Genomic DNA, 26,047 nt, shown 5'->3' on the forward strand with positions numbered 1-26,047 from the left:
GTTCTTAGAGACAGGGCCTAGCCTCAGCAGTGAGGCACAACTTATTGCTGGGGCAGCTGTGGGGGCCTGGCCGGGTCAGCGGGGTAGTCTCTCCTGGCCCTGCCTCTCCCTAGCAACCAAAGCAGGTAACCACCAAGACAGTATTTTAAAAAACACTCAAGACACAGACCCAAGCCGGGTTTTATTGAAATGCCAGGAGCAGGCACATGTCAAAGTAGCCAAGGAAGGGGGGATGGTGGGACAGGCTGTGTGAGTTGGCAGGGATGCGCAGGCCTCATGTCCATGGTCCTGGCATCCCCTCTGCCAGGGGACAAGTAGACACAACTACCCTCCCCGCAAAATGGCATGCTCAGGCCAGTGGGGCCCCTACCCCTGGACCATGAAGGCTCCAAGGAGAGGGGCTGGAAGCACTAAGTTTTCTCCCTTGTGAGGGGGAAGGAAAGAAGGGGAGATGCAGGAGGAAGGGGAGGTATAGCAGGGATGAGCGTCCCCAGGAAGTCTCTCCTCCTAGGTGTCTGCACCCAACCCATGGTCCTGGGCAGTGGAGAGGAGCAGCACTACAAAGGGAGGCTGAGGGTTCATCCCTCAGGGAACCAGATTCCCCCAGCCTGGGGGGCTTGCATCAGCCCTGAACAGAGGTCAGAAGTTCAAGGGGACTGAAGATGCAGGTAGTTCCCAAGTGACCTAGTAGTCCCCAGAGCTGGGGGGCTTGTCCTTCATGGGACAAGGAGGAAGACAGGAGGATCCATCCCCAGCATGGAGAGGGGAGAGGGCAGTCTCCCCAGTTTGGCCCCTCTAGGTCAGTTCCACGTTGTTGGCACGGTCAAGCACTCGGGAGCCACGGGCACTGCCCCCAAGCTGGAAACGACTCTCATAGAGAGTGGGGCAGAGGTGCCAGCGGTTGGCCCGGTAGATGCCCAGGTAGGTGTAGACATCAGGCTTGTAGGTGAGCAGGCACTTAATGCCTGCTGCACGGATGGCTGAATCCGCCTCCAGTACACCCAAGCGGTCCGTGAAGTCGTCCGTGTAAACACAGATGACCTGGCGCCCACCCTCCTTGGCCCGTGGGCTCACCTTGGCTACCTGAAGCCGGCCTTCAACCACGGCCCGGGCAATGCCAGCCCAGGCATGGTCCAGCTTAAAGCCCGGTGCCAGATGCATAAGCCACTTGCCTGAGAGCACGTGGTGGGTGATGGCGAGCTGGCGCAGGGTGCCCGGTGTGATGGGCCGCCCACTGGTCTGCAGAGCTTCCCAGGCTGCCTGCAGGCCCTGCACATCCCCGGAGTTGGGGCTGTAGCCCTGCCCATACACTGCAATCCAGCCCACAGGCTCTGAGTTGGGTGAACCGGGGTCCCCATAGCGGGTAACTTGGGATGGTGGGTACTTGGCCAACCAGGCATCCAGCTCAGTGGCAGGCGTCGTGTGGGCATCAAACACTAGCCAGGGGTCCATGTCAGCCGCCATGGCCTCTGCAGCCAGGTGCTCAGCAGTGAAGCCATCCTCACGGCCACCTGGAGAGTCCTCCTCTTCCAGCTCCTCACCTGGTTCCATCCTGCTGTGAGGGAACTGAGTCAGGGTGGGGTCTGAGACAATAACTACAGGTGCCAGGCACTGGATTAAACTGTGGCCTTGGGTAAGAGTTACTGTCGATGCGCCTCAGTTGCCTCATCTTTATTTTTTATTTATTTATTTTTTTTTGAGACGGAGTCTCGCTCTGTCGTCCAGGCTGGAGTGCAGTGGCCGGATCTCAGCTCACTGCAAGCTCCGCCTCCTGGGTTTACGCCATTCTCCTGCCTCAGCCTCCCGAGTAGCTGGGACTACAGGTGCCCGCCACCTCGCCCGGCTAGTTTTTTGTATTTTTTAGTAGAGACGGGGTTTCACCGTGTTAGCCAGGATGGTCTTGATCTCCTGACCTCGTGATCCGCCCGTCTCGGCCTCCCAAAGTGCCGGGATTACAGGCTTGAGCCACCGCGCCCGGCCTGCCTCATCTTTACAATGGGATAACAACTGTTCCTGTCCTGTAGATCCGCTATGAAAATTAGATGCCTGAGGAGTGAGCGCTCCAGAAGAGTTGCTGCAGTTATTACTATTCTCCTTGACTTACAGACAAGGAAACTGAGGCTCAGAGAGAAAGGACTTGCCCAAGGTCACACCTGTAGTGAGTGGCAGGGCCGAAGGGTGAATCCAGGCGTGGGAGCAACCGGCCCCAGCTACACCTCCCGGCCCTGCCAAGGCCCACCTTTTCCTGGCAGGTATCCGGACCGCTGGCATTTAATAGAGGAAGGCAAAGAAGCGCACGTTCGCGCAGCTCCCAAGGCCGGCTCTGCAGAGCCAGGCCTCCCGAGAAGGCGTTATCGGGCCCACTTAAAGACGAGGACACTGAGGTCCAGAGAAGGAACAGGCCGTTCCGAAGCCAATGGGGCGGTGCCCGGACTCGAACCTGGGCTTGTTAGAGCCTGCAGGAGCGCCAGGCTCCGGCCGTGCCGCGCCCGCCGCCATTAACGCCCACGGCCCGAGCGGTGCTCCCGCCCCGGCCCTGCCCCACCCGCCGCCCGCAGTCACCTCCGGCCTTCGCTGCGTTCGACGCCGGCCCAGCCCCGGGCCCGGTTCCGCTCCTGCCGGGGCTCCGCGCCACCGCCGCCGCGCCCCACCCCCGCCACGGCCGCCGCCGCCGCCGCCATCTTAGCGCCCTGCCACCTCAACAACAACTTTATAGACAAGCGCAGCCACGGGGCGGAGCCGCCGGCCTCAGCGGCCGCAGCCGCCGCGCTGTGGGGCGGGACCGGCAGGGGAAGGGGCGGGGCCGACGGGGAGGTGCTGACTCGGGGGCGGGGCCATCGCGGGAACCCCGGGAGGGGCGGGCCGCGGGGGGCGGGGCCAACGTTCGCTCTTCTGGCCTTGGGGGCGGGCGGGAGCAGCGGTACAGACCGGGGAGGGACGTGCACGGCCCGGGAGGTGGGCACTAGGGCCCTGTGAGCGGCGTCTTAACCGGCGGCGCTAGGACTCCACGGGAAGCGGCGGGGGCGGAGCGGGCGGCACCAGGACCCGGGGGAACCGAGGCGGGCGGGCGGCGAGCAGACCCGGGAGCCGGGAGGCTGCGGGCGGCGGCGCTGGACCCGACGCGGCGAGAGAGGCCCCGAGATGCCGAGCAAGAAGAAGAAGTACAACGCGCGGTTCCCGCCGGTGAGCACATGGCAGAGCCCGGCAGGAGTGGGCCCGGCTCCCGGGAGGCTTGGGCCCAGTTCCCGCTGGAAAGGCAGGCGCGCCGCGGTGTTCGGGGGCCTGGACGCCCCGCCCCCTCTGTGCCCTCCCTGCGTCCGCGTCCTCCGCCCCCTTTCTCCGGGGATGCCCCTTCCTCCCCCAGCACCCCCTTAGGGGACGGAGGCGACGGGGTCTGAACTCTGCTCCCCCACCCGAAGGCGCGGATCAAGAAGATCATGCAGACGGACGAAGAGATTGGGAAGGTGGCGGCGGCGGTGCCTGTCATCATCTGTATCCTGCCGGGGGCGGGCCGGGTCGAGGGGCGTGGGGGAGGGAGGCAGCGGGTCGCCCTCTCCCGCCCTGGCGTTCTCCTTGACGCCCCTCAGCCCGGGCGCTCGAGCTCTTCCTAGAGTCGCTGTTGAAGAAGGCCTGCCAGGTGACCCAGTCCCGGAACGCCAAGACCATGACCACATCCCACCTGTGAGCGGCAAGGAGCCGGGAGGGGCCGGCGGGGCTGGCGCGGGGAGTTCACACACTGAGGGAGGCAGAGCTTGGATGGCGAGGGAGGTGGGCGGCGGCCGGGACACCAGCAAGGCCACAGACTGGCAGAGGAGGGGCTGGGCGTCCAGGCAGAGGGAGCCACCTGAGTAAAGGAGGGCAGGCCCGGGGGCGGAGATCAGCCCGAGCTCCAGTCTGACATCCGGAGCCCCTTGCTGCCACCCACTGAGGGTTTGGGTGTCTGGGCCCGTCTTGAGTGCCAGCCCCTCCTCATCCCTTCCAGGAAGCAGTGCATCGAGCTGGAGCAGCAGTTTGACTTCTTGAAGGACTTGGTGGCATCTGTTCCCGACATGCAGGGGGACGGGGAGGACAACCACATGGATGGGGACAAGGGCGCCCGCAGGTGGGGCCAGGGCCTGGCATACAGTGGGGAAGGCCAAGGCCACAGGGCTTGGGGGTGGCCAAGGAGTAGGGAGACCTCCAGGCAGATGGACTGTACCTTCCCAAAGGGGCCGGAAACCAGGCAGTGGCGGCCGGAAGAACGGTGGAATGGGAACGAAAAGCAAGGACAAGAAGCTGTCCGGGACAGACTCGGAGCAGGAGGTGAGTGAGGCCCCAGCTCTTCGCCCTGCCCTTGGTGATGGGACAGACAGCCTCGCCCCAGGCTGAACTGGCAGGAGGTCAGCTCTCATCCTTTTCTGCGACCTCTTTGCACCCGGTTTATTTGTAAATTGGGGCTGTGAGGGTCAACTGCTGTCCCTGCCACTCCCAGTGATGGGCTCTTGTCTTTTCTTGTCAACTCTGACCTCTGTGGTGCTCACAGGATGAATCTGAGGACACAGATACTGATGGGGAAGAGGAGACATCACAACCGCCACCCCAGGCCAGCCACCCCCCTGCCCACTTTCAGAGGTGAGCAGCCCAGAGGCATGGAAGGGTGCTGGCAGACTCCCTAGAGCCAACTTACCCTTCCTGTTCTCCCTGGCCCCTTGGTCTTGTTGATTGTGGCATATTTGGGGGGTGGGAGGAGAATAACTGAGGAGACTGAGGAGGGCTCAAAGGCAGGAGACTGTTCTCCTGAAAGATCCTGCTCCACACTGCCAGGGCCCGTGGGTGGGCCCTGGGCCTGCCCTGCGTGAGCTGCCCTGGGCCTTGGCCCCATGGATCTGGAGGGTGGTCGGGGGAGGGTCAGGTGGGGGAGGGAGGGGCTTGGCAGCTGCCCCCGTGGAGGGCATGGTGGGGCTCAGGCCTGACTCCCTCCTGCCTTCTGCTCTGCAGCCCCCCGACGCCCTTCCTGCCCTTCGCCTCTACTCTGCCTTTGCCCCCAGCGCCCCCGGGCCCCTCAGCACCTGATGAAGAGGACGAAGAGGATTATGACTCCTAGCGCCTTCTGCCCCCCAGGCCATAGCCCCTTTTAGTTGGTTTTAGTTGCTCTGGGGGGAGGAGAGAAGGTAGAGCTGTTCTTAAATTTATTAAAAAAAATAATAAAAGGGAATCTCAGTGTCTGTTGCAGGCTCTGTGCAGGACATCATGGTTGCCATCCCATCCACCCAGCTGCCTTCCCCACATGAAACGGGGAGCTGGTGCCGGGCGCGGTGGTTCACGCCTGTAATGCCAACACTTTGGGAGGCTGAGGTGGGCGTATCCCCTGAGGTCAAGAGTTCAAGACCAGCCTGGCCAACACGGTGAAACCCTGTCTCTACTAAAAATACAAAAATTAGCTGGGCATGGTGGTGTGCCCCTGTAATCCTAGCTACTAGGGAGGTTGAGGCAGGAGAGTCGCTTGAACCTGGGAGGTGGAGGTTGCAGTGAGCTGAGATCACACCACCGCACTCCAACCTGGGTGACGGAGTGAGACTCCATCTCAAAAAAAAAAACTGGGAGCTGGGGCCGTGTCAGTGGCAGGTGAGGTGGCAGTGAGGGGAAAGAGGGATCGTCTGGGGAGGCTGGAGGCCCTGGCTCTGCTGAGCGTGCCAGGGCTGCCAACAGAAGGCAGGTGGGAGAGCTCGCAAGTGCTGGGCATGCGGGGGACACCTGCCCCGTGGTGCTGCTGACCCCCCGCGGGCTGCTGCTCTGCTCTCAGCAGCCTCTTGTGTCTCTGATGGAGACTGTTCTGCCCCCTGTGGGCTGCTGTGAAGGGATAAGTGGGACAGGGAGCAGGAACAGGTCTTGGAAACTGTAGAGTCCTGTGCCCGGTGTAGTGAAGGGCATGTGGAAAGGAGCAGACATAGCAAGATTGTGGAGGGCCTTAAAGGTGGTTTTTGAGCAGAGCGGTGACACAGTATGTTCATCCAGATAACCTTTCAGAGCAGACCCAGGAGCTGTGTTGCGTGTAAAGCAGAGGCACTCAGTGAGGTTGGGGAGGGCGCAGGTGGCCCACGTGGGGCCTCCTGGGGCCCGCAAGGCATTCAGTTTTAAAGGTCTAAATGGTGGCGTATGCCTGTGGTCCCAGCTGCTCAGGAGGCTGGGACAGGAGTTCGAGGCAGCAGTGAGCCATGATTGCACCACTGCACTCCAGCCTGGGCAACAGAGCAAGACCCCGTCTCAAAAAAAAAAAAAATCTCAAAAAGAAAACGTATACCTATAGTCTGTTTCTTAACAAGCTCAGTGGCTTTCTCGTGGGCACTGGTGGCAGCAGGGAACTGACTTGGAAGTCTGGGTGAGGTGATGGCAGCTGGAGCAGGACGAGGTAGGGGCACAGTGAGCGGTGGGCAGACTTGGGTCTGTGCTGGCCTCAGCTTTCAGCGTGGAGATGGCTGACTGCACATGGAAGCTGAGGGGATTGTTAAGGGCGGCCCCCAGGTTTCTTTCTGCAGCAGCTTTGGTGGTCAGGGGCTCCTTCCCTGCTGGGGGATACAGGAAGAACAGGTTCAGCCTGAAGGTCACAGTGTGGCTGTGATGAATTGGGGGTGCCTGTGAGGCTGCTGAGGGAAGGTGCTGAGTGGATGTGTGAATGTAGGGGGACAAAAATGCGTGTGAGCCTCAAAAGCAGGTGACCTCGCCGAGCACTGGGTGCTGGTCAGACCACCAAAGGAGATGAGAGAGCCCAGAACCTGTGCCACCCAGGATCCACGGTGGTGCCCATGCAGGTACATCTGGAAGCAGGGAGAGGTCAAGTGTCAGACACCTTGGACAGGAGGTGGCGCCTGCAAGGCGACCCTCAGTTTTCCTGGCGACTCCACCAGTGCTGCTTGGGCCTTGGTGGTGGTTGTAGGGGGTGAGGGGGCTGGAGGTGAGAGACCCAGAGGCATGTGGAAGCAGCACTTAGGGATGCCAACCACAGACCACTCAGAGTGAGGGGCACAGGAGTGGGGAGTGGTTTGTTTATTTACATGTATATTTACGTTATATATTGTATATACATAAATTTTTCACACTATATGGATGCATAGGGGTGGTTTTTAGATGGCGAGAATGCAAGCCTTTAGAGAGGATCTGCAGGGATAGGATGGGAGAGAATTGATGGGGTGAGGTGGGGGAACCTCAGGCCAACCTCAGCCTGCCAAGGGACAGGGCAGTGAGTGGGTTTTGTGGGGAGGATTGAGGTAATTTTTGTTTTTTTTTTTTTTTTTGAGACGGAGTTACTCTTTCACCAGGCTAGAGTGCAGTGGCGTGATCTCAGCTCACTGCAACCTCCACCTCCCAGGTTCAAGCGATTCTCCTGCCTCAGCCTCCTGAGTAGCTGGGATTACGGGTGCTCGCCACCATGCCCAGCTAAGTTTTGTATTTTTAATAGAGACATGGTTTCACCATGTTGGCCAGGCTGGTCTCAAACTCCTGACCTCAAGTGATCTGCCTGACGTGGCCTCCCAAAGCGCTGGGATTACAGGCATGAGCCACTGCGCCCAACCAGAGGTAACAATTTTTTTTTAAATTTTAAATTTTTTGTTTTGTTTTGTTTTGGAGCCAGGGCCTCTCTTTGTTGCCTGGCCTGGAGAGCAGTGGCACGATCACTGCTCACTGCAGCCTTCTGGGCTCAAGGGATCCTCCCGCCTCGTCCTCTGGAGTAGTTGGGACTATAGGCGTATAGTGTGTGTGTGGTGTGTGTGTGTGTGTGTGTGTGTAGAGATGAGGTCTCACTATGTTGTTCTGGCTGGACTCGAACTCCTGGGCTCAAGTGATCCTCCCACCTTGGCCTCCCAATGTGCTGGGCTTTCAGACGTGAGCCACCACACCTGGCTGGTCTTCACAGCTTTTATCTGATGGTGTCTGACTTCTCTGTGAAGCGGGGGGTGGGTCTCCTTCCCTGAGTAAGAGACCCAAAGAAGGAGAAGGTGGGTTAAAACACCCCAGGCTGATGGGAGGGTCAACGATTTGAGACATGGAGAGGGGACAGCCCTAGGGAGCTGGAAACGGGTATCTGCAGGCCCTGCCTGCCTCTGGGTGCCCCGCTTTGGTAGCAGTGCCTTTTTTGGTTTCCTTTCAGGAACCATCTCTCCTCTGCTGGGACCTGTGCTTTGTGCAGTTGAGCGCCCTCCCTGGGGCTGAGGGATGGGAATGGCACACCAGGCTAGCCCATCACAGAGCCACCCACACTCCACCACTGATTGGTGCAGGGGTGGGGTCCTGAGCCCTGGGACTTCAAGTGGGACCATCAGGAAAGGGTTTTGACAAGATCGCTGGCAAGATGACAGCGACCACATTGGGGCAGCAGAGCTGGCGGAATGAGTGTGGGCTGCCGGGAGCTGTTGGAAGCAACTTATTACCCTGAGGGAACCATCCTGCCTGAGAACAAAACCAGCACAGAGAGCAGAGCCAAGAGGTCCAGAGACAAGAGCTTCCTGATGCCATCTGGGCACCTGGGGCTGAGCTGGCTCGAGGCCTGTGGACCTTGGACTTCTTTTTTTTTTTTTTTTTGAGACGGAGTCTTGCTCTGTCGCCCGGGCTGGAGTGCAGTGGCCGGATCTCAGCTCACTGCAAGCTCCGCCTCCCGGGTTTACGCCATTCTCCTGCCTCAGCCTCCGAAGTAGCTGGGACTACAGGCGCCCGCCACCTCGCCCGGCTAGTTTTTTGTATTTTTAGTAGAGATGGGGTTTCACCATGTTAGCCAGGATGGTCTCGATCTCCTGACCTCGTGATCCACCCGTCTCGGCCTCCCAAAGTGCTGGGATTACAGGCTTGAGCCACCGCGCCCGGCCAACCTTGGACTTCTTAAGTCACATGAGCCAATAAACATTTCCCTCCTCTAAGCCAGTTGGGTTTCTGTCTCTTGTCATTGAAAGAGCTCTGGTTGCCATAGGGCCTGTGGACAGGAGGTGGATCCCACTGGCCCAGGGGCAGCTTTCTCTCAAAACAGATTAGGGGTGGACCCAGGGAAGGTAGACACTTGGGGTCACCAGAGCAGAGGTTGTGCCAAGTGCGTGTAAGGAGTGGGAGAGGGAAAAACCCCTGGAAGCCTATTGGCTGGGTCCATCCAAGAGGTGAGAGTCAGAATGGGGAGGGTTCAGGGTGACGCCTGGGAAGGCGAGGAGGCCGGGGTGCAGGGTGCGACCCTCACTGCATCCAGGCAGAAGGCCCGAGGAGGCCTAGGTGGGCAGGAGGAGCTGCCTGGAGCAGCTGGCCTGCACCTCTGTATTCTTGGCCTGCTGGTTCAGCCTTGAGGTGGAGCACTTAAGACTGGAACCTCTGGAGCCAGGCCCAGGGTTCAAATCCTGACTCCTCCACTTACTAACCTCAGACAAATTCTCCAACTTCTCTATGCATCAGTTTTCTCATCAGATGCATCTGATGTTATCAGACTAGTTGTTACCTATGTTAATTATATGTACTATATATTTTCTTTTTAAAAACATATGTACTATATATTTAATAGTCACTCCTCAGTAGCTGGGGTATTGGTTCCAGGACCCCCATGGATACCAAAATCCGTGGATGCCCAAGTCCCGAAGTTGGCTCTGCAGAACCTGCCAATAGGAAAAGCCAGCCTTTCATATCCACGGGTTTCACATCCTGTGAATATTGTATTTTTGATTTGTAGTTGGTTGAATCCACAGACGTAGGACCCGCGGGTGTGGAGGGCCAACTGTACTGTATGTACCTGTATGAGGGCAAAGCTTGCTGATGTCACAAAGCCCAAGCGTACAGGTTCAAATGCAATGGAAGTTTGTATATTGCTTACGTAAGGTTCATAATGGGATTTATCTGATCAGTGGGCAGTACTTCTCTAAGAGGGGCTTCAGGGCCTTGGCTCTTGTGGTGCCATCTTAGCCCATGATTTCCATAGTCACTGTGGAAGGGGAAAGCTCAGAGCCCATGGAGGTTTTTATGGGCTAGGATGGGAAGTAGCCCAGTGCCTCTGCCCACCTCCCACTGGCTAGTAATTTCTGCTGACCTCAGAGGCCACGCCCAGCCTTTGCCAAGTGTTAGGATGCAGCCTCCTGAGACAGAGGGCAGGGGCCCAGGGGAGATGGTGTTCCTGCCTGGGTCATGTGGCCTCTGGGTGCCTCCTAGGAGTGGTGAAAGATGGCCTCTGCCCAATGGGTGCCACTGGCCACTGGGAAGGGGCAGTCTATGAGTGTTCTGTCTGCAGAGCTCCACTGGGGAACCAAAGATTTTCTCTTTTTTCTAGCCATGAGACACCTTTAGCCTAGTCCGTCTGAATGTCTTGCTCTGATCTCAGCTGTGCCCAGGGTGCAGGTGTGGCCAGTATGTGGAATGGAGAGCAGCTTCTGAGGCCGGCATGGCAGCCGACAGTGACACTCCCTGCCAGTTGAAGAGCCGCTCTCTATAGCCCACCACAGGGTTCAATCAGCAGATGTTTCCTGAGCACCCAACATCATTACTCAGCAGGGAAATGAGATAATAGTCACTCACCCATTAAGAGTCTGACATCCCTGGCCAGGCGCGGTGGCTCATGCCTATAATCCTAGCAGTTTGGGAGGCCGAGGCGGGCAGATCACCTGAGGCCAGGAGTTGGAGACTAGTCTGGCAAACATAGTGAAACCCCATCTTTACTAAAAATACAAAAAATTAGCTGGGCGTGGTGGTGGGTGCCTGTAATCCCAGCTACACGGGAGGCTGAGGCAGGAGAATCGCTTGAACTGAGGAGGCGGAGGCTGCAGTGAGCTGAGATTGCACCATTGCACTCCAGCCTGGGCGACAGGAGCAAGACTCCATCTCAAAAAACAAAAACAAAAAGAGTCTGACATCCCCAAGTACTAGAGAGGAGGAGGCTACACAAGACTCATACATGGCTGGTGGAAATGTCAGTAGGTACAACCACTTTGGGAAACCATTCAGCAGTTTCTTATTAACACACACACTTCCCCTATGACCCAGCAATTGCACTCCTAGGTAGGTACCCATGAGAGATGGGGGCATAGGGCCACCGGAAGACATGTACGAGACTGTAGCCCCAAACTGGAAACAGCTCAAATGCCCATCAGCAAGAGCGTGAATACGTAAATGGTGGAATGTTGTATGATAGAACAGCAGTAAAAGGAACCGCTGTCAATGCAACACCGTGCGTAGATCTTGTAGATCTTACGTGGAGCAAAAGAAGCCAAACAAGAAAAGGACATGGGCCAGGTGCAGTGGCTGACACTTGTAGTCCCAGCACTTTTGGAAGCCAAGGTGGGCAGATGGAGTTCAAGACCAGCTTAGGTAACATAGTGAGACCCTGTCTCTACAGAAAAATACAGACTTTAGCTGGGCATAGTGGTGCCCGCCTATAATCCCAGCCACTCAGGAGGCTGAGGTGGGAGGAGGATGGATTTAACCCAGGAGGTAGAGGCTGCAGTGAGCTGAGATTGCTCCACTGCATTCCAGCCTGGGCGACAGAGTGAGACCCTGCCTCAAAAATTAATTAGTTAAAATGAAAAAGAGTACACACTGATGTAATTCATTTAAGCCACGCTCAGGAACAGGAAAAACTAATCAACGGTGATGGAAGTCAGTACATCTGTAAGGGGTGGGGATTGGCTGGGAGTCGGGTACAGGGAGCCTCTGGAAGTGTTCTTCAACTTGAACTGGGTTACATATAAAACGATTAAGCTGTACACTTAAGATTGGTGCACTTCTCTGATATCTTCATAAAAGTTTTACTTAATCTTTATCTATCTTTTGAGACCCTACTGCACGCCAGACACTGTTCTAGGTAGTGGCGATTAAGTGAACAAAATGTTCTTGGAGTTTATTTCTGAAGTGGTGAGACAGACAATAAAGATGAATTGTGCTGGGCACGGTGGCTCACGCCTGTAATCCCAGCACTTTGGGAGGGTGAGGTGGGTAGATCACCTGAGGTCAAGAGTTCAAGACCAGCCTGGCCAACATGGTAAAACCTTGTCTGTACTAAAAATACAAAAAACTGGCCGGGTGTGGTGGCAGATGCCTGTAATCTCAGCTACAAGGGAGGCTGGGGCAGGAGAATCGCTTGAACTCGGGAGGCAGAGGTTGTAGTGAGCCAAGATTGTGTCATTGCACTCTAGCCTGGGCAACAAGAGTGAAACTTTGTCTCAAAAAAAAAAAAAAAAGAATCGCATGTCAGATGGTGATCCATGCTCTGGGAAAAATAAATAAAGCGTAACAGGCCGTCCAGGGTGAGAAGGGAGGCCTGCATTCTTTTTCTTTTATTTTTATTTTTTTCTGAGACAGAGTCTCACTCTGTCTCCCAGGCTGGAGTGCAGTGGCACAATCTCAGCTCACTGAAACATCCGCCTCCTGGGTTCAAGCGATTCTCCTGCCTCAGCCTCCTGAGTAGCTGGGATTACAGGTGCTCACCACGCCCAGCTAATTTTTTGTATTTTTAGTAGAGACAGGTTTCACCATGTTGGCCAGGCTGTTCTCAAACTCCTGACCTTGTGATTTGCCTGCCTTGGCCTCCCAAAGTGCTGGGATTACAGGCATGAGCCACGACGCCTGGCCTTGAGGGGCCAGCATTCTAAACTGGGTTTCGGGGAAGACTCTGGTGACAGTGAGTATGGAGTGCACGGGCTCACAGCCCTCTGTGGGGAGAGGGCTCCAGGCAGAGGGAACAGCAAGGGCAAAGGCTGGGAGGATTGGATTTCATCTGTCACTTTCCCTGTGGTCTCCTCTGCTCCCACTGCCTCAACCACCACTCAGGGCCTCACTCAGGGGCCACCAGCTCTGGACTCAGCCCGCCTTAGCTGAGAGGTGTCCTTGTGGCACTGGCAGCCCCTTGGGCCTGAGAAGCTTGGTGCAAAGGGAGAAGGAAGAGGCATGGGGAACCTACCACACCCCTGCCCTGGGTGCTGCTGGACTTGGGGCCCCAGAGGCCGGGGAAGGAGGCAGAGGGGTAAGGAGAGTTGAATGACTGAGTGAACCTGCTCGTCATCTCCCAGCCTCATCCCTGGCCTGGTCAGGGAGCTGACGTGCTCTGGGATCTGTTGACTTTCCCTTTCCCTCTCTGGGCTTTGCCCTCCACAGCCATGAAATAGGGCTGCGGATGCCTCTCCCGTGGTTCATGAGAGGCAGGAGGCGTTGCAGCAGTGCGTTGCTCTGTGCTTGTCAGGTCTGAGGCCACTGTCAGTTTCTCTGCACCCCCGAGCCCTCCTCTGGGAGAGATGTCCTCATACCCCCACCTTATGGATGAGGAGACTGAGGCTCTAGAGGTGAGGTAATGGCCCAGAGGTAGGCAGGAGCTTGATCTAGGCATATGTGTCGTCTAGGACATGGAGAGGTGGAGTTAACAGCTTAACTCCCAATACACACCCAAAGGCCATCCCTTTCTCTGGCGCAGGGACAGTTGGCTCCAGGACATAGACACGACCAAATTCCCACTCAACTAGGCTACAGGCCCTGAGGCAGGGGACTGGCGCCCATGATCTGGGCAATCTACCAGGGGCCTGGTCCCTCCCCTCTTTGGTGCAGGGCCTTTGATGAGAGTGGGTCTGGACTTTCTCGGGAGCTCCTTGTAGCCAGGCAGTGACAGGGCTGTGTGACTATTTCCCATCATCAGACTGAACTATCTTTATTCTGAAATCCCATTTTTCCTATTGTGTGTGTTCAAATGTCGTTTTAAAAAATGGAATCAGGACTAAGATTTTGGCCAGTAATCAGAGAGCTGCAAAGAAAAACAGGATCCCACACGATGCCCATCAGATAAAACAGAAAATCAGATAAAACCTGTTGCTAGTAAGGCTGCCAGTGAATGGAATTCTGGCATTTGGTGGGCGTGTAAGTTAGTGGGGATGTTTGAAAGGGCATTTTGGCAGTTGTGTGTCCCCTGGCAGGTCCACTCCTGGGTTAAACCTCTCACAAGCAGACAGATGTATCCCAGGCATGGTTTGAGGTGGCAGAAAAATCAGTGTCCATCACTGGGCAACTGCCTGGGCAGAGAGCGACAGGGATGGAGCTTAAATGCAGAGTGCTGAGTGAAAAATAGTCAAATAGAGCACCAGAAACAAAAAATGCAGACATACACAGGAATGCTCTATACAGCATTTCCGCCACTTACTCTGTTACCTTGGACAAGTGACTTTAAGCTGTCTCTACCTCTGTTTTCTTTTTTCTTTTTCTTTTCTTGAGACAGTCTCTCTCTGTCGCCCAGGCTGGAGTGCAGTGGAGCAGTCTTGGCTCACTGCAACCTCCACCTCCCAGGTTCAAGCGATTCCCCTGCCTCAACCTCCTGAGTAGCTGTGACAACAGGCACATGCCGCCATGCCCGGCTAATTTTTGTATTTTTAGTAGAGACAGGGTTTCGCCATGTTGGCCAGCCTGGTCTGGAACTCCCGACCTCAGGTGATCTGTCCGCTGCAGCCTTCCAAAGTACTGGGATTACAGGTGTGAGCCACCACGCCTGGCCTATTTTCTTTTATAAATAAATAAAAGAAAGACAAGGGAATGGCACTTGTGATCCAGGCCCTCCACCAGGGGTCTGGTCCCTCCCGTTTTGGTACAGAGCCTTTGATGAGAGTGGGTCTGGACTTACACACAGGTGTGTGCGTGGAACAGGGCATGGAGAGGTGAAGTTAACAACCTATCCTGCCACACCTGAGGCCATTCCTTCCAGGTTGCAGGGATGCTCAGCTCCAGGACATGGATGAGACCATATAGATACAAATATATATGTATATGTCTCTCTATACACAAATATATACATATTTATATGTATATGTGTGTGCCTATATGTGTGTGTGTGTGTGTATATATATATACACATATATTTTTTGAGAGATGGGATCTCACTTTGTTGCCCAGGCTGGTCTCAAACTCCTGACCTCAAGTGATCCACCCACCTCAGCTTCCCAAAGTGCTGGGATTACAGGCATGTGCACCCCTGCCGGCCTCTACCTCTGTTTTCTTTCTTTTCTTTTCTTTTTTTTTTTTGAGACGGACTTTCTTGTCACCCAGGCTGGAGTACAATGGCACTATCTTGGCTCACCACAACCTCTGCCTCTCGGGTTCAAGCGATTCTCCTGCTTCAGCCTCCTGAGTAGCTGGGATTACAGGCATGCGCCACCATGCCCGGCTAATTTTGTACTGTTTTTAGTAGAGACAGGGTTTCATCATGTTGGTCAGGCCGGTTTCAAACTCCCGACCTCAGGTGATCCGCCCGCCACGGCCTCCCAAAGTGCTGGGATTATGGGTGTGAGCCACCGCACCCGGCCTACCTCTGTTTTCTAATCTGTAAAATGGGGATCATAATAGCACCTCCTTCAGGGACATGTGATGGTTTCATGAGATATGATACGTAAGTTGCTCAGCATAGTGCCTGGCATAGAGTAAGTACCCAATAACTGGTGCCTGCTGTTACAGACATTTATGGAAATAAGATCCTGGAAAGCAGATTGGAAGGGCATGTGCCAAACAGACAAGGGGGCGTCGTGGATCAGGGCAGCAGGAATAAGACTGGGATGCAGGGAAGGGGAAAGCCCATTGAAAAGGGAAGCTTCAGGCCGGCACAGTGGCTCACGCCTGTAATCCCAGCACTTTGGGCGGCCGAGGCGGGCGGATCACCTGAGGTCGGGAGTTCCAGACCAGCCTGACCATCATGGAGACACCCCGTCTCTACTAAAAATACAAAATTAGCCAGGCGTGGTGGCGCATGCCTGTAATCCCAGCTACTAGGGAGGCTGAGCAGGAGAATTGCTTGAACCCGGGAGGCGGAGGTTGCGGTGAGTTGAGATCGCGCCATTGCACTCCAGCCTGGGCAGCAGGAGCGAAACTCCATTTCAAACAAACAAACAAACAAACAAACAAACGGAAGCTTTTGAGGGCCCTATGGCTGCATGGAGCGTCCCAAACTAAGGCGCATGTCTGCTTGATTCTATGCACCCTGTGTTCAAAAAACAGAAAAGATATTGTCAGAATGGGCCCAACCTTAGGGGACAGCATCACATAGGGCAGGGTAAAGCATGGCCCTACAGGATTCATGGGATCATACATTGTCTTCTGCAGTCACTCAAGAAGTATTTGCTGAGCACTTACCCTGTGCCAGGCTCTGCTCTGGGCTTGGGGAAGGTGAACTCAGAGAAAACACACAGAGCCTCTGCTCCCAAGCTCGGTCCAGTTGGGGGAAGGGGCAGCAGGCTGATGGTAAACAAATAGGCACACACACGCCTCTACAGGGGTAGCGGGCAGAGGGGACCCCAAGGAGGCCAGGGTGTTGAAGCCGTAGTAAGCAAGTGGGTGGGCAGGGCCCTGGTTCCTCCAGGGTGGTGGCTGCCCTGGTTTTAGCCACGGATGCTCTTCCATTCCAGCCCGGTGCCCAGGGTCGGTTTCACTTTCCCCTTACTCCTTTTCTTAGAGTTTGGTTTCTGTTTTGTGGGTTCCCTGCCCCCCTTCCGCCTTTGCCTGGAGTTGCAGATTAGCCTAGTGGTTCTCAACCCTGTCTACACCTTAGAACCCTGGGGAGCTTTTTTTTTTCTTTTTTTTTTCTTTTTGAGACAGAGTCTCATTCTGTCTCCCAGACTGGAGCAGAGTGGCGTGATCTCGGCTCACTGCAAACTCCGCCTCTCAGGTTCAAGTGATTCTCCATTCTGCCTCAGTCTCCCCAGTAGCTGGAATTACAGGCACTTGCCACCACGCCCAGCTATTTTTTTTTTTTTTGTATTTTTAGTAGAGACAAGGTTTCACCATGTTGACCAGGCTGATCTCAAACTCCTGACCTTAACTGTTCCACCCGCCTCAGCCTCCCAAAGTGCTGGAATTACAGGCGTGAGCCACTGTGCCCGGCCAACCCTGGGGAGCTTTAAAATACCCGGAGTTTTAAAAGATCTGGACCGGTCTTCAGTTAGATCAGAAGCCCTGAAGATGGGCCTTCCCAAACTCTGGTCTCCTCTTCTTAACTCGGTGAGAACAGTGGTCCCCCTCCCAGCACAGCGGCAGGAGAATCACCTTAGGCAGGCGGTGGGACCTAGGCAATGTCAGGGCTCCTCTCCTTTATCTTCCGTTGCTCAGGGATCACAGCCCTGAGCTGCCCTTTGCCTAATATCTGAAAACACTTGTTTCCTGTGCTTTGTCCAGTTTCTTAACTGTTTGTAGAGAAGGGCAATTTCAGTTCACCTTTCTTCCTCAAGGCCAGAACCCAGAGTCCCTCCTCATCCTTTGAACTCCCCAAATCCTTCACCTGTCACCTCTCCAAGTTTCTTCCTGTGCTCTGGCTGGGATCGTAACTGTGTGTGCAGGTTTCACCTCCACTTCTGGAAAGTGCCCCTCTCGGGGGCACAGGGCCTGTCAGATTCACGTCTGTGTCTTCAGGATGTCTCGCAGGGCCTGGCACGTGGTAGGTATGTGGTGCGCATATTTTTGTGCATGGCTCTGCCCTGCCCTTCTTCCTTCAGGCCACCCCAAATCATATCCGTATCCCTAGAGAACTGACGCCCACCCCACTCCAACCAGGTGACACCTCCAGGACCACTGGTCAAGATATCCTCTCCACGGCCATTGGTTCAGGGGTGGCCATGAGACTCAAGACAGCACATGTGGCCGGGCACGATGGCTCACGCCTGTAATCCCAGCACTTTGGGACGCTGAGGCAGGCAGATCACCTGAGGTCGGGAGTTCAAGACCTGCCTGGCCAACATGGCAAAACTCCGTCTCTATTAAAAATACAAAAATTAGCTGGATGTGTTGGTGGGCGCCTGTAATCCCAGCTACTCAGGAGGCTGAGGCAGGGATAATTGCTAAAACCTGGGTAGTGGAGGTTGCAGTGAGCCGAGATCGCACCACTGCACTCCAGCCTGAGCGATAGAGTGAGACTCCGTTTTTTAAATAAATTACCCAGTTCCAGGTTTTCTGTTATAAGCAACAGAAAATGGATGAAGACATTTATTTTTATCTTCATTAATTTATTTCAGCCAATTGCATGCCAGAGAGACCTGGCTACTACAAGACATCATTGTATACTTGCTGAATAAATGAAATAGTATTGATTAATTTGCAAACCACATTCCCAGTGCACCTGAGGTGGCTTCCAAAAAGAATAAGGAAGGTAAAATTTAAAAAACAGAAATGGAGATTCAAGAATGTGGATGGGTGCAGTGGTATACACCTGTGCTACCAGTGGTGCACTCCTAGCTACTCTGGAGGCCTGAGGAGGGAGGATCATTTGAGCCCAGGAATGTGAGTCCAGACTGGGCAACATAGCAAGATCTTATCTCTAAAAACAAAAAAATTTTAGGCCGGGTGTGGTGGCTCAAGCCTGTAATCCCAGCACTTTGGGAGGCTGTGGTGGGCGGATCACCTGAGGTCGGGAGTTTGAAACCAGCCTGACCAACATGAAGAAACCCTGTCTCTACTAAAAACAGTACAAAATTAGCCGGGCATGGTGGCGCATGCCTGTAATCCCAGCTACTCAGGAGGCTGAAGCAGGAGAATCTCTTGAACCCGGGAGGTGGAGGTTGCAGTGAGCCAAGATTGCGCCACTGCACTCCAGCCTGGTGACACAGCAAGACTCCGTCTCAAAAAGAAAAAAGAAAAAAGAAAAAAATTTAGGCCACATGGGAAGGCTCATACCATAATTCCAGCACTTTAGGAGGGCAAGACAGGAGGATCACTTGAGGCCAGGAGTTTGATACCAGCCTAGGCAACATAGTGAGACCCTGTCTCTAAAAAAATTATTAAAAAATGTTTAAAATAGGCCGGGCGCGGTGGCTCAAGCCTGTAATCCCAGCACTTTGGGAGGCTGAGACAGGCGAATCACGAGGTCAGGAGATCGAGACCATCCTGGCTAACACAGTGAAACCCCGTCTCTACTAAAAAATACAAAAAACTGGCCGGGCGCGGTGGCTCAAGCCTGTAATCCCAGCACTTTGGGAGGCCGAGACGGGCGGATCACGAGGTCAGGAGATCGAGACCATCCTGGCTAACATGGTGAAACCCCGTCTCTACAAAAAAAAAATACAAAAACTAGCCGGGCGAGGTGGTGGGTGCCTGTAGTCCCAGCTACTCGGGAGACTGAGGCAGGAGAATGGCGTAAACCCGGGAGGTGGAACTTGCAGTGAGCTGAGATCTGGCCACTGCACTCCAGCCTGGGCAACAGAGCGAGACTCCGTCTCAAAAAAAAAAAAAAAAAAAAAAAAAAAACTAGCCGGGCGAGGTGGCGGGCGCCTGTAGTCCCAGCTACTCAGGAGGCTGAGGCAGGAGAATGGTGTAAACCCGGGAGGCGGAGCTTGCAGTGAGCTGAGATCCGGCCACTGCATTCCAGCCCGGGCGACAGAGCGAGACTCCATCTCAAAAAAAAAAAAAAAAAAAAATTAAAATAAAATAGTAAAATTTAATTAAAAGAGTAAATAAAGATCAGAAACAATAGCATAAATATATAAATATGCAACCCATAAAGGCCCATAAAGATGCTTTATTGATTCAATATCAAATTTAGTTCTGAGCTATCTGGCAGCCAAAGCAAAAACCTTTTTTTTTTTTTTTCCCAGAGAAAACTTCTTCAGTGGAAAGAAATTTTTTCCTAGACTTTAGCTGCAAAGGAACAGTTTCAGATGGGGCCCACAGTGTGATGTGACGAAGGCCAATCCCAGCCACATTCGTACGGCCAAAGCCTGTAATGAGCCTCCCACAATGAGCCCTTGGAGAATGGGTCCAGGCGATTCAGTTGTTCTCATTTGGGCTCGCCTTGACCTCTCAGTGCCTCTTGTTATAGCTGGTCGCTTTCTTCCTCTTTGAAACACTTTCTTCACTTGGATGGGGGCCCTCACTCTCTTGGCAATCTTCTTCCCCACTGTGGGCTCTGGTCTTGTCTCCATGGCCACATCTCCCTGACCTCTCTTGACCTCTGAATGGTGGTGGGCCCAGGCTCAGACCCCTCCCCTCCCCTCCCCTTCCCTGCCCTCCTTTCTCCTCCCCTCCCTTCCTTTCCCCTCCCCTCCCTTGCCTTCCTGGCCCAAGTCCTCCAGTCGTCTTCCGGGATGACAGACCACTGTTTCCACCGCAGGCCCTCCAGTCTAATTTCTACTCACAGCCAGAGGGAGTGCAGCCATTACATTTTTATGCCATTTCCTCACCGTCCTGTGATCACCTAAAGTTACTAAACAAATCTCTATTAGAGTGCCCAGTTTTGTGTAGTAGCCAAATCCCAGAACTTGATTTAGAATGAAGTACTCTTGGGCTGGGCGTGGTGGTACGCACCTGTAGTCCCAGCTGCTCGTGAGGCTGAGGCTGCAGGGATCGCTTGAGTTTGAGGCTGCAGGGACCCGAGATGGCACCACTGCACTCAAGCCTGGACAACAGAGCGAGAGTTTGTCTCAAAAAAAAAAAAAAAAGAACAAAGCGTTTTCCACTTCTGGCCATTGCAGCCCCCACTGATAAGGAGTGGGGGAAGTCGGGTCTGCGCCTCTCCCTGGCCCCACTCCCAGGCTTGAGAAGACGCTGCCTTTGCAGAACAGGGAGGGAGGGCAGTGGGTGCAGAGAGTGCATGCTGGATCGACACTGGTGGCAGATGGCATCTCCCTCCCTGGGTGGCAGCTGTCTAAAGCTGGCCCCTGCCCTCTGAGGGTTTTATGGGCTCCCTTATGCACTACCCCCTTGACTGAAACTCCTGGGAAAAGGGCAGCGCCTCTCTGTTGACTAGCTCTGGTTTTCTTTCAAGTGGAATGCACTAACCCACTCTGTTGCATGCCCTGTGCCAGAGAAAACAAGTCCGTGGGGCCAGACCCCTTTTTCCGTTCCCACTGTCCAGTGCCCACTGCAGTTCACCTCCTTTCTGGAGACCTTCCCTACCTGTGACCCACTGGGGTGCCATGACTGCAGGGAGCCCACCTTGAGCTCTCTGGGGGGCTTCCTTGAAGCACTTCTCACCAGATTTGGGATTAGAAGGCAGCTCCCCAGCTCCACCCCTGCAGACTCAGTGCCATAGCAGCTCTTTCCAAATCAAATCACTGCCCCTTTCAAATCCACCCTTGATCCCTTTATACTCTTGAGGTGGATGAGGGGCTTCGAGAGTGGCAACATGGGTTTCTGCTTTCTTTAAAATTCTGCAATTTGGCCAGGAGCAAGCACTTCACTTCGGCATTTCATATCTGTTCCATTCTGGAGCCTCAGTTGAATATTCTTTCATGCTGTTCATCCTTAGGACAAACCCAGAATTCTTTCCCTGGCTACCAGGCCCCACGTGATCTGACTTTTGAGCCCCCCATGGAGGTTTATTTATTTATTTTTTTGAGACGGAGTCTCACTCTGTCGCCCAGGCTGGAGTACAGTGACGCAATCTCGGTTTGCCACAACCTCCACCTCCCGGGTTCAAGCCATTCTTGAGCCTCAGCTTTCGGAGTAGCTGGGACTACAGGTGTATGTCACCATACTCGGCTAATTTTTTTGTATTTTTTGGTAGAGACGGGGTTTCACCATGTGGCCAGGCTGATCTCAAACTCCTGACCACAAGCGATCTGCCCAGCTTGGCCTCCCAAAGTGCTAGGATTACAGGTGTGAGCCACTGTGCCCAGTCCCCCATGGAGTTTTAAAATATCAGAATACCAACCTAGGCACAGTGGCACACACCTGTAGTCCCAGCTACTCAATAGGATTGTTCTAGTCCAGGAATTTGAGTCCAGTCTGAGCAGCATAGCAAAACCCCATTTCCAAATAACATAAAATGTCAAAATACCAAAAAATATTACAAATAATTGTATGTTGGTAAATGTAGAAACTTAAGCAAAGTAAATACCTTTCTGGGAGAATGTGAAATCTCAAAATTGGCACAAAAATATCAAAACTTCAGTAGACCCAAAACCAGGAAAGAAAATTGAGTAGCTCGTGCCTGTAACCTCAGCACTTTGTTTTGCTTCATTTTTCAGACGGAGTCTCGCTCTTATTGCCAGGCTGGAGTGCAGTGACGCAATCTCGGCTCACTACAACCTCTGCCTCCCATTTTCAAGCAATTCTCCTGCCTCAGCCTTCTGAGTAGCTGGGATTACAGGCACCAGCCACAACGCCCGACTAATTTTTTTTGTATTTTTAGTAGAGACGGAGTTTCACCATGTTGGCCAGACTGGTCTCGAACTCCTGACCTCAGGTGATCCGCCTGGCTCAGCCTTCCGAAGTGCTGGGCTTACAGGTGTGAGCCACCACTCCCGTCCTAACCTCAGCACTTTGGGAGGCTAAGGCAGAAGGATCATTTGAGACCAGGAATATAAATTCAGCTTGGGAAACATAGTGAGACCCTGTCCCTTGGGAAAAAAAAAAAAACACTAAAATAGGCAGGGCACAGTGACTCACGCCTATAATCTCAGCACTTTGGGAGGCTAAGGCAGGCAGATAACCTGAGGCTTGGAGTTCGAGACCAGCCTGGCCAACATCGTGAAACTCTGTCTCTGCTAAAAATACAAAAATAACCCGGATGTGGCAGCACATACCTGTAATCCCAGCTACTTGGGAGGCTGAGGCATGAGAATCACTTGAACCCAGGAGGTGGAGGTTGCACTGAGCTGAGACCAACTACTGCACTCCAGCCTGGGTGACAGAGCAAGACTCCGTCTCAAAAAAAAAAAAAAACAAAACAAAACTGAAAGAAAAAGAAACTTGTAATCTGAGACTCCAACGTGAAAGAACCCAACAGAAATGTTTTTATAGGGCGGTTCTACCAGCCTTTGGAGGAACAGATGGTCCTTATCTCATACCAGTTGTTACAGAAGACAGAAAGAGAGAAGGTTGTCCAATTTCTTTTTTTTTTTCTTTTCTTTCCTTTTTTTTTTTTTGAGATGGAGTCTTGCTCTGTGGCCCAGGCTGGAGTGCAGTGGCGTGATCTTGGCTCACTGCCAGCTCCGCCTCCTGGGTTCACGCCATTCTCCTGCCTCAGCCTCCTGAGTAGCTACAGGCGCCCGCCACCACGCCCGGCTAATTTTTTGTATTTTTAGTAGAGACAGGGTTTCACCATGTTAGCTAGAATGGTCTCCGTCTCCTGACCTCGTGGTCCGTCCGCCTCGGCCTCCCAAAGTGCTGGGATTACAGGCGTGAGCCACCACTTCCAGCCCCAATTTCTTCTATGACCCCCACCCCCAAGCCAGGTAAGGACAGTTTCAGAAAAGGAAAGTCTGTACACAGCATTTCATTGTGGACACAGATGTTAAGCGTAAACTAACAGAATAGAATATAGGAAAATACCCCACCTAAGGATAGGAAAAGGGTATCTTAAGACTCCCAAACTACAAAGCTCTATTCAGAACATTTATGAATCTAACTCCATCAAAATTAAAGATTTTTTTTTTACTAGCCTTAAAAAAAATTAAGGATTTCTGGTCAGGCACTGCGGCTCACACCTGTAATTCCAGCACTTTGGGAGGCCGAGGTGGGTGAATCACTTGAGGTCAGGAGTTTGAGGCCAGCCTGACCACCATGGTGAAACCCTGTCTCTACAAAAACTAGCCGGTCGTGGTGGCACATACCTGTAATCCCAGCGACTCCGGAGGCTGAGGCAGGATAATTGTTTTGAACCTGGGAGGCGGAGGTTGCAGTGAGCTGAGATGGCACCACTGTACTCCAGTCTGGGTGACAGAGCAAGAATTCGTCTCAAAACAAAAACAAAAACAAAAACAAAAACCAGACATCATTTTATGACCACAGGTTTAGTCAAAATTCATAAGGTGAATAATGTCAATGTTTGGTGAGAATGTGGGCAGACAGAAATCCTTGGTCCTCTGTAGGCACGTAAACTGACACAGCCCTTCTCTCAAGCAATCTGAAATTAGGTGTATGTTTATGCCAAGACCTTACACTCTCAGTCCTGGATAAGTAGGCCAGAGAGATTCTCACGCAGGTGTACAAAGAGGCAGGGGCATTGACCAGGCTGTTCTTTGTGAGAACAGGAGTTGGGAGCCTGTTTGGCATCCACTGACAGAAGGATGAATTAAGTAAAGCATACAAAGGGAAACTACAGAACACTATGCAACGGTCAGGATCTACAAGGCTTTTAAAACACAGTGCAGGCTGGGCACAGTGGCTCACGCCTGTAATCCCAGCACTTTACGAGGCTGAGACCGGCAGATCACCTGAGGTCAGGAGTTCAAGACCAGCCTGGCCAACATGGTGAAACCTGGTCTCTACTAAAAAAAAAATACAAAAATTAGCTGGGCGTGGTGACGCAAACCTGTAATCCCAGCTACTTGGGAGGTTGAGGCAGGAGAATTGCTTGAGCCCGGGAGGTGGAGTTTGCAGCAAGCCAAGATTGCATCACTACACTCCAGCCTGGGCAATAGAGTGAGACTTTGTCTCAAAAAAAAAAAAAAAAAAAAAAAAAGTGCTAGCAGGGGAGGGTAGCATGTGCCCACAATCCCAGATACTCGGGATGCTAAGGCGGGAGGATCTCTTGACCCCAGGAGTTTGAGGCCAGCCTGGGCAATATGAGACCTTGTCTCTAAAAACAAAACAGATGGGGCATGGTGGTTCATGCCTATAATTCCAGCTTTTTTTTTTTTTGAGATGGAGTCTCGCTTTGTCACCCGGGCTGGAGTGCAGTGGCACTATCTCGGCTCACTGCAGGCTCCACCTCTCGGGTTCATGCCATTCTCCTGCCTCAGCCTCCTGAGTAGCTGGGACTACAGGTGCCTGCCACCACGCCCGGCTAATTTTTTGTATTTTTAGTAGAGACAGGGTTTCACGTGTTAGCCAGGATGGTCTTGATCTCCTGACCTCGTGATCCTCCTGCCGAGGCCTCCCAAAATGCTGGGATTACAGGCGTGAGCCACTGCGCCCAGCCTAATTCCAGCTTTTATTTATTTATTTATTTATTTATTTATTTATTTATTTATTTATTTTTGAGATGGAGTCTTGTTCTGTCGCCCAGGCTGGAGTGCAGTGGTATGATCTCAGCTCGCTGCAACCTCTGCCTCCTGGGTTTAAGCGAATCTCCCACCTCAGCCTCCTGAGTAGCTGGGACTACAGGTGTGTGCCACCACACCTGGCTAATTTTTGTATTTTTAGTAGAGATGGGATTTCACCATGATGGCCAGGCTGGTCTTGAACTCCTGACCTCAAGTAATCCACCTGCCTCGGCCTCCCAAAGTGCTGGGATTACAGGCGTGAGCCATCTTGCCCAGCCTAATTCCAGAATTTTGAGAAGGCTTAAGCGGGGGGAGTCTTTGAGGCCAGGACTTTAAGATTAGCCTAGGCAGCATAGTGAGACCTCTGTCTCTCCAAAAATATATATATATATTTTAAAAGTAGCCAGGCGTGGTGGCACATGCCTGTAGTCCAAGCTACTCAGGAGGTTGTGGTTGTGGTAGGAGGATCACCTGAGCCCAGGAGCTCGAGGCTGTGGTGAGCTATGATTACGCCACTGCACTCCAGCCTTGGTGACAGAGTGAGACTCTATCTCTAGAAAATAAAAAAATTTGGCCGGGCGCGGTGGCTCAAGCCTGTAATCCCAGCACTTTGGGAGGCCGAGACGGGTGGATCACGAGGTCAGGAGATCGAGACCATCCTGGTCTACACGGTGAAACCCCGTCTCTACTAAAAAAAATACAAAAAACTAGCCGGGCGAGATGGTGGGCGCCTGTAGTCCCAGCTACTCGGGAGGCTGAGGCAGGAGAATGGCGTAAACCCGGGAGGCGGAGCTTGCAGTGAGCCGAGATCGCACCAAAGCACTCCAGCCTGGGCGACAGAGCTAGACTCCGTCTCAAAAAAAAAAAAATAAATAAAATAAAATAAAATAAAAAGAAAATAAAAAAATTTAAAAAACCCTAAAACACAGTTTTGAGGCCGGGCGCGGTGGCTCAAGCCTGTAATCCCAGCACTTTGGGAGGCCGAGACGGGCGGATCACGAGGTCAGGAGATCGAGACCATCCTGGCTAACATGGTGAAACCCCGTCTCTACTAAAAATACAAAAAAACTAGCCGGGCGAGGTGGCGGGCGCCTGTAGTCCCAGCTACTCAGGAGGCTGAGGCAGGAGAATGGCGTGAACCCGGGAGGCGGAGCTTGCAGTGAGCGGAGATTGAGCCACTG

The 26,047-nt window shown here is 53.5% G+C and overlaps 2 protein-coding genes across 3 annotated transcripts; one reads left to right on the forward strand and one right to left on the reverse strand.

Annotated features, from left to right (window-relative positions):
- Positions 1-143: 143 nt before the first annotated feature.
- C15H11orf68 (chromosome 15 C11orf68 homolog) lies at positions 144-2,781 on the reverse strand. Of its 2 annotated transcripts, none has more exons than XM_030918423.1 (2): positions 2,563-2,781; positions 144-1,552 (listed from the first exon to the last, which is right to left on the reverse strand). In XM_030918423.1, the coding sequence occupies exons 1-2, from the start codon at positions 2,679-2,681 to the stop codon at positions 796-798; spliced, it is 876 nt and encodes a 291-aa protein (XP_030774283.1). In that variant the 5' UTR covers positions 2,682-2,781; the 3' UTR covers positions 144-795. The 2 variants fall into 2 exon arrangements, with proteins under 2 accessions (XP_030774283.1, XP_030774282.1); XM_030918422.1 differs by having other exon boundaries at positions 144-1,555.
- A 97-nt stretch (positions 2,782-2,878) lies between these two features.
- On the forward strand, positions 2,879-5,206 carry DRAP1 (DR1 associated protein 1). The gene is made up of 7 exons (XM_010366447.2): positions 2,879-3,183; positions 3,420-3,492; positions 3,588-3,681; positions 3,983-4,102; positions 4,209-4,302; positions 4,523-4,611; positions 4,978-5,206. The coding sequence occupies exons 1-7, from the start codon at positions 3,142-3,144 to the stop codon at positions 5,081-5,083; spliced, it is 618 nt and encodes a 205-aa protein (XP_010364749.1). The 5' UTR covers positions 2,879-3,141; the 3' UTR covers positions 5,084-5,206.
- The last annotated feature ends 20,841 nt before the right edge of the window (positions 5,207-26,047 follow it).

Source organism: Rhinopithecus roxellana, chromosome 15 (genome assembly GCF_007565055.1).
Source record: "Rhinopithecus roxellana isolate Shanxi Qingling chromosome 15, ASM756505v1, whole genome shotgun sequence".
Taxonomy (NCBI): domain Eukaryota; kingdom Metazoa; phylum Chordata; class Mammalia; order Primates; family Cercopithecidae; genus Rhinopithecus; species Rhinopithecus roxellana.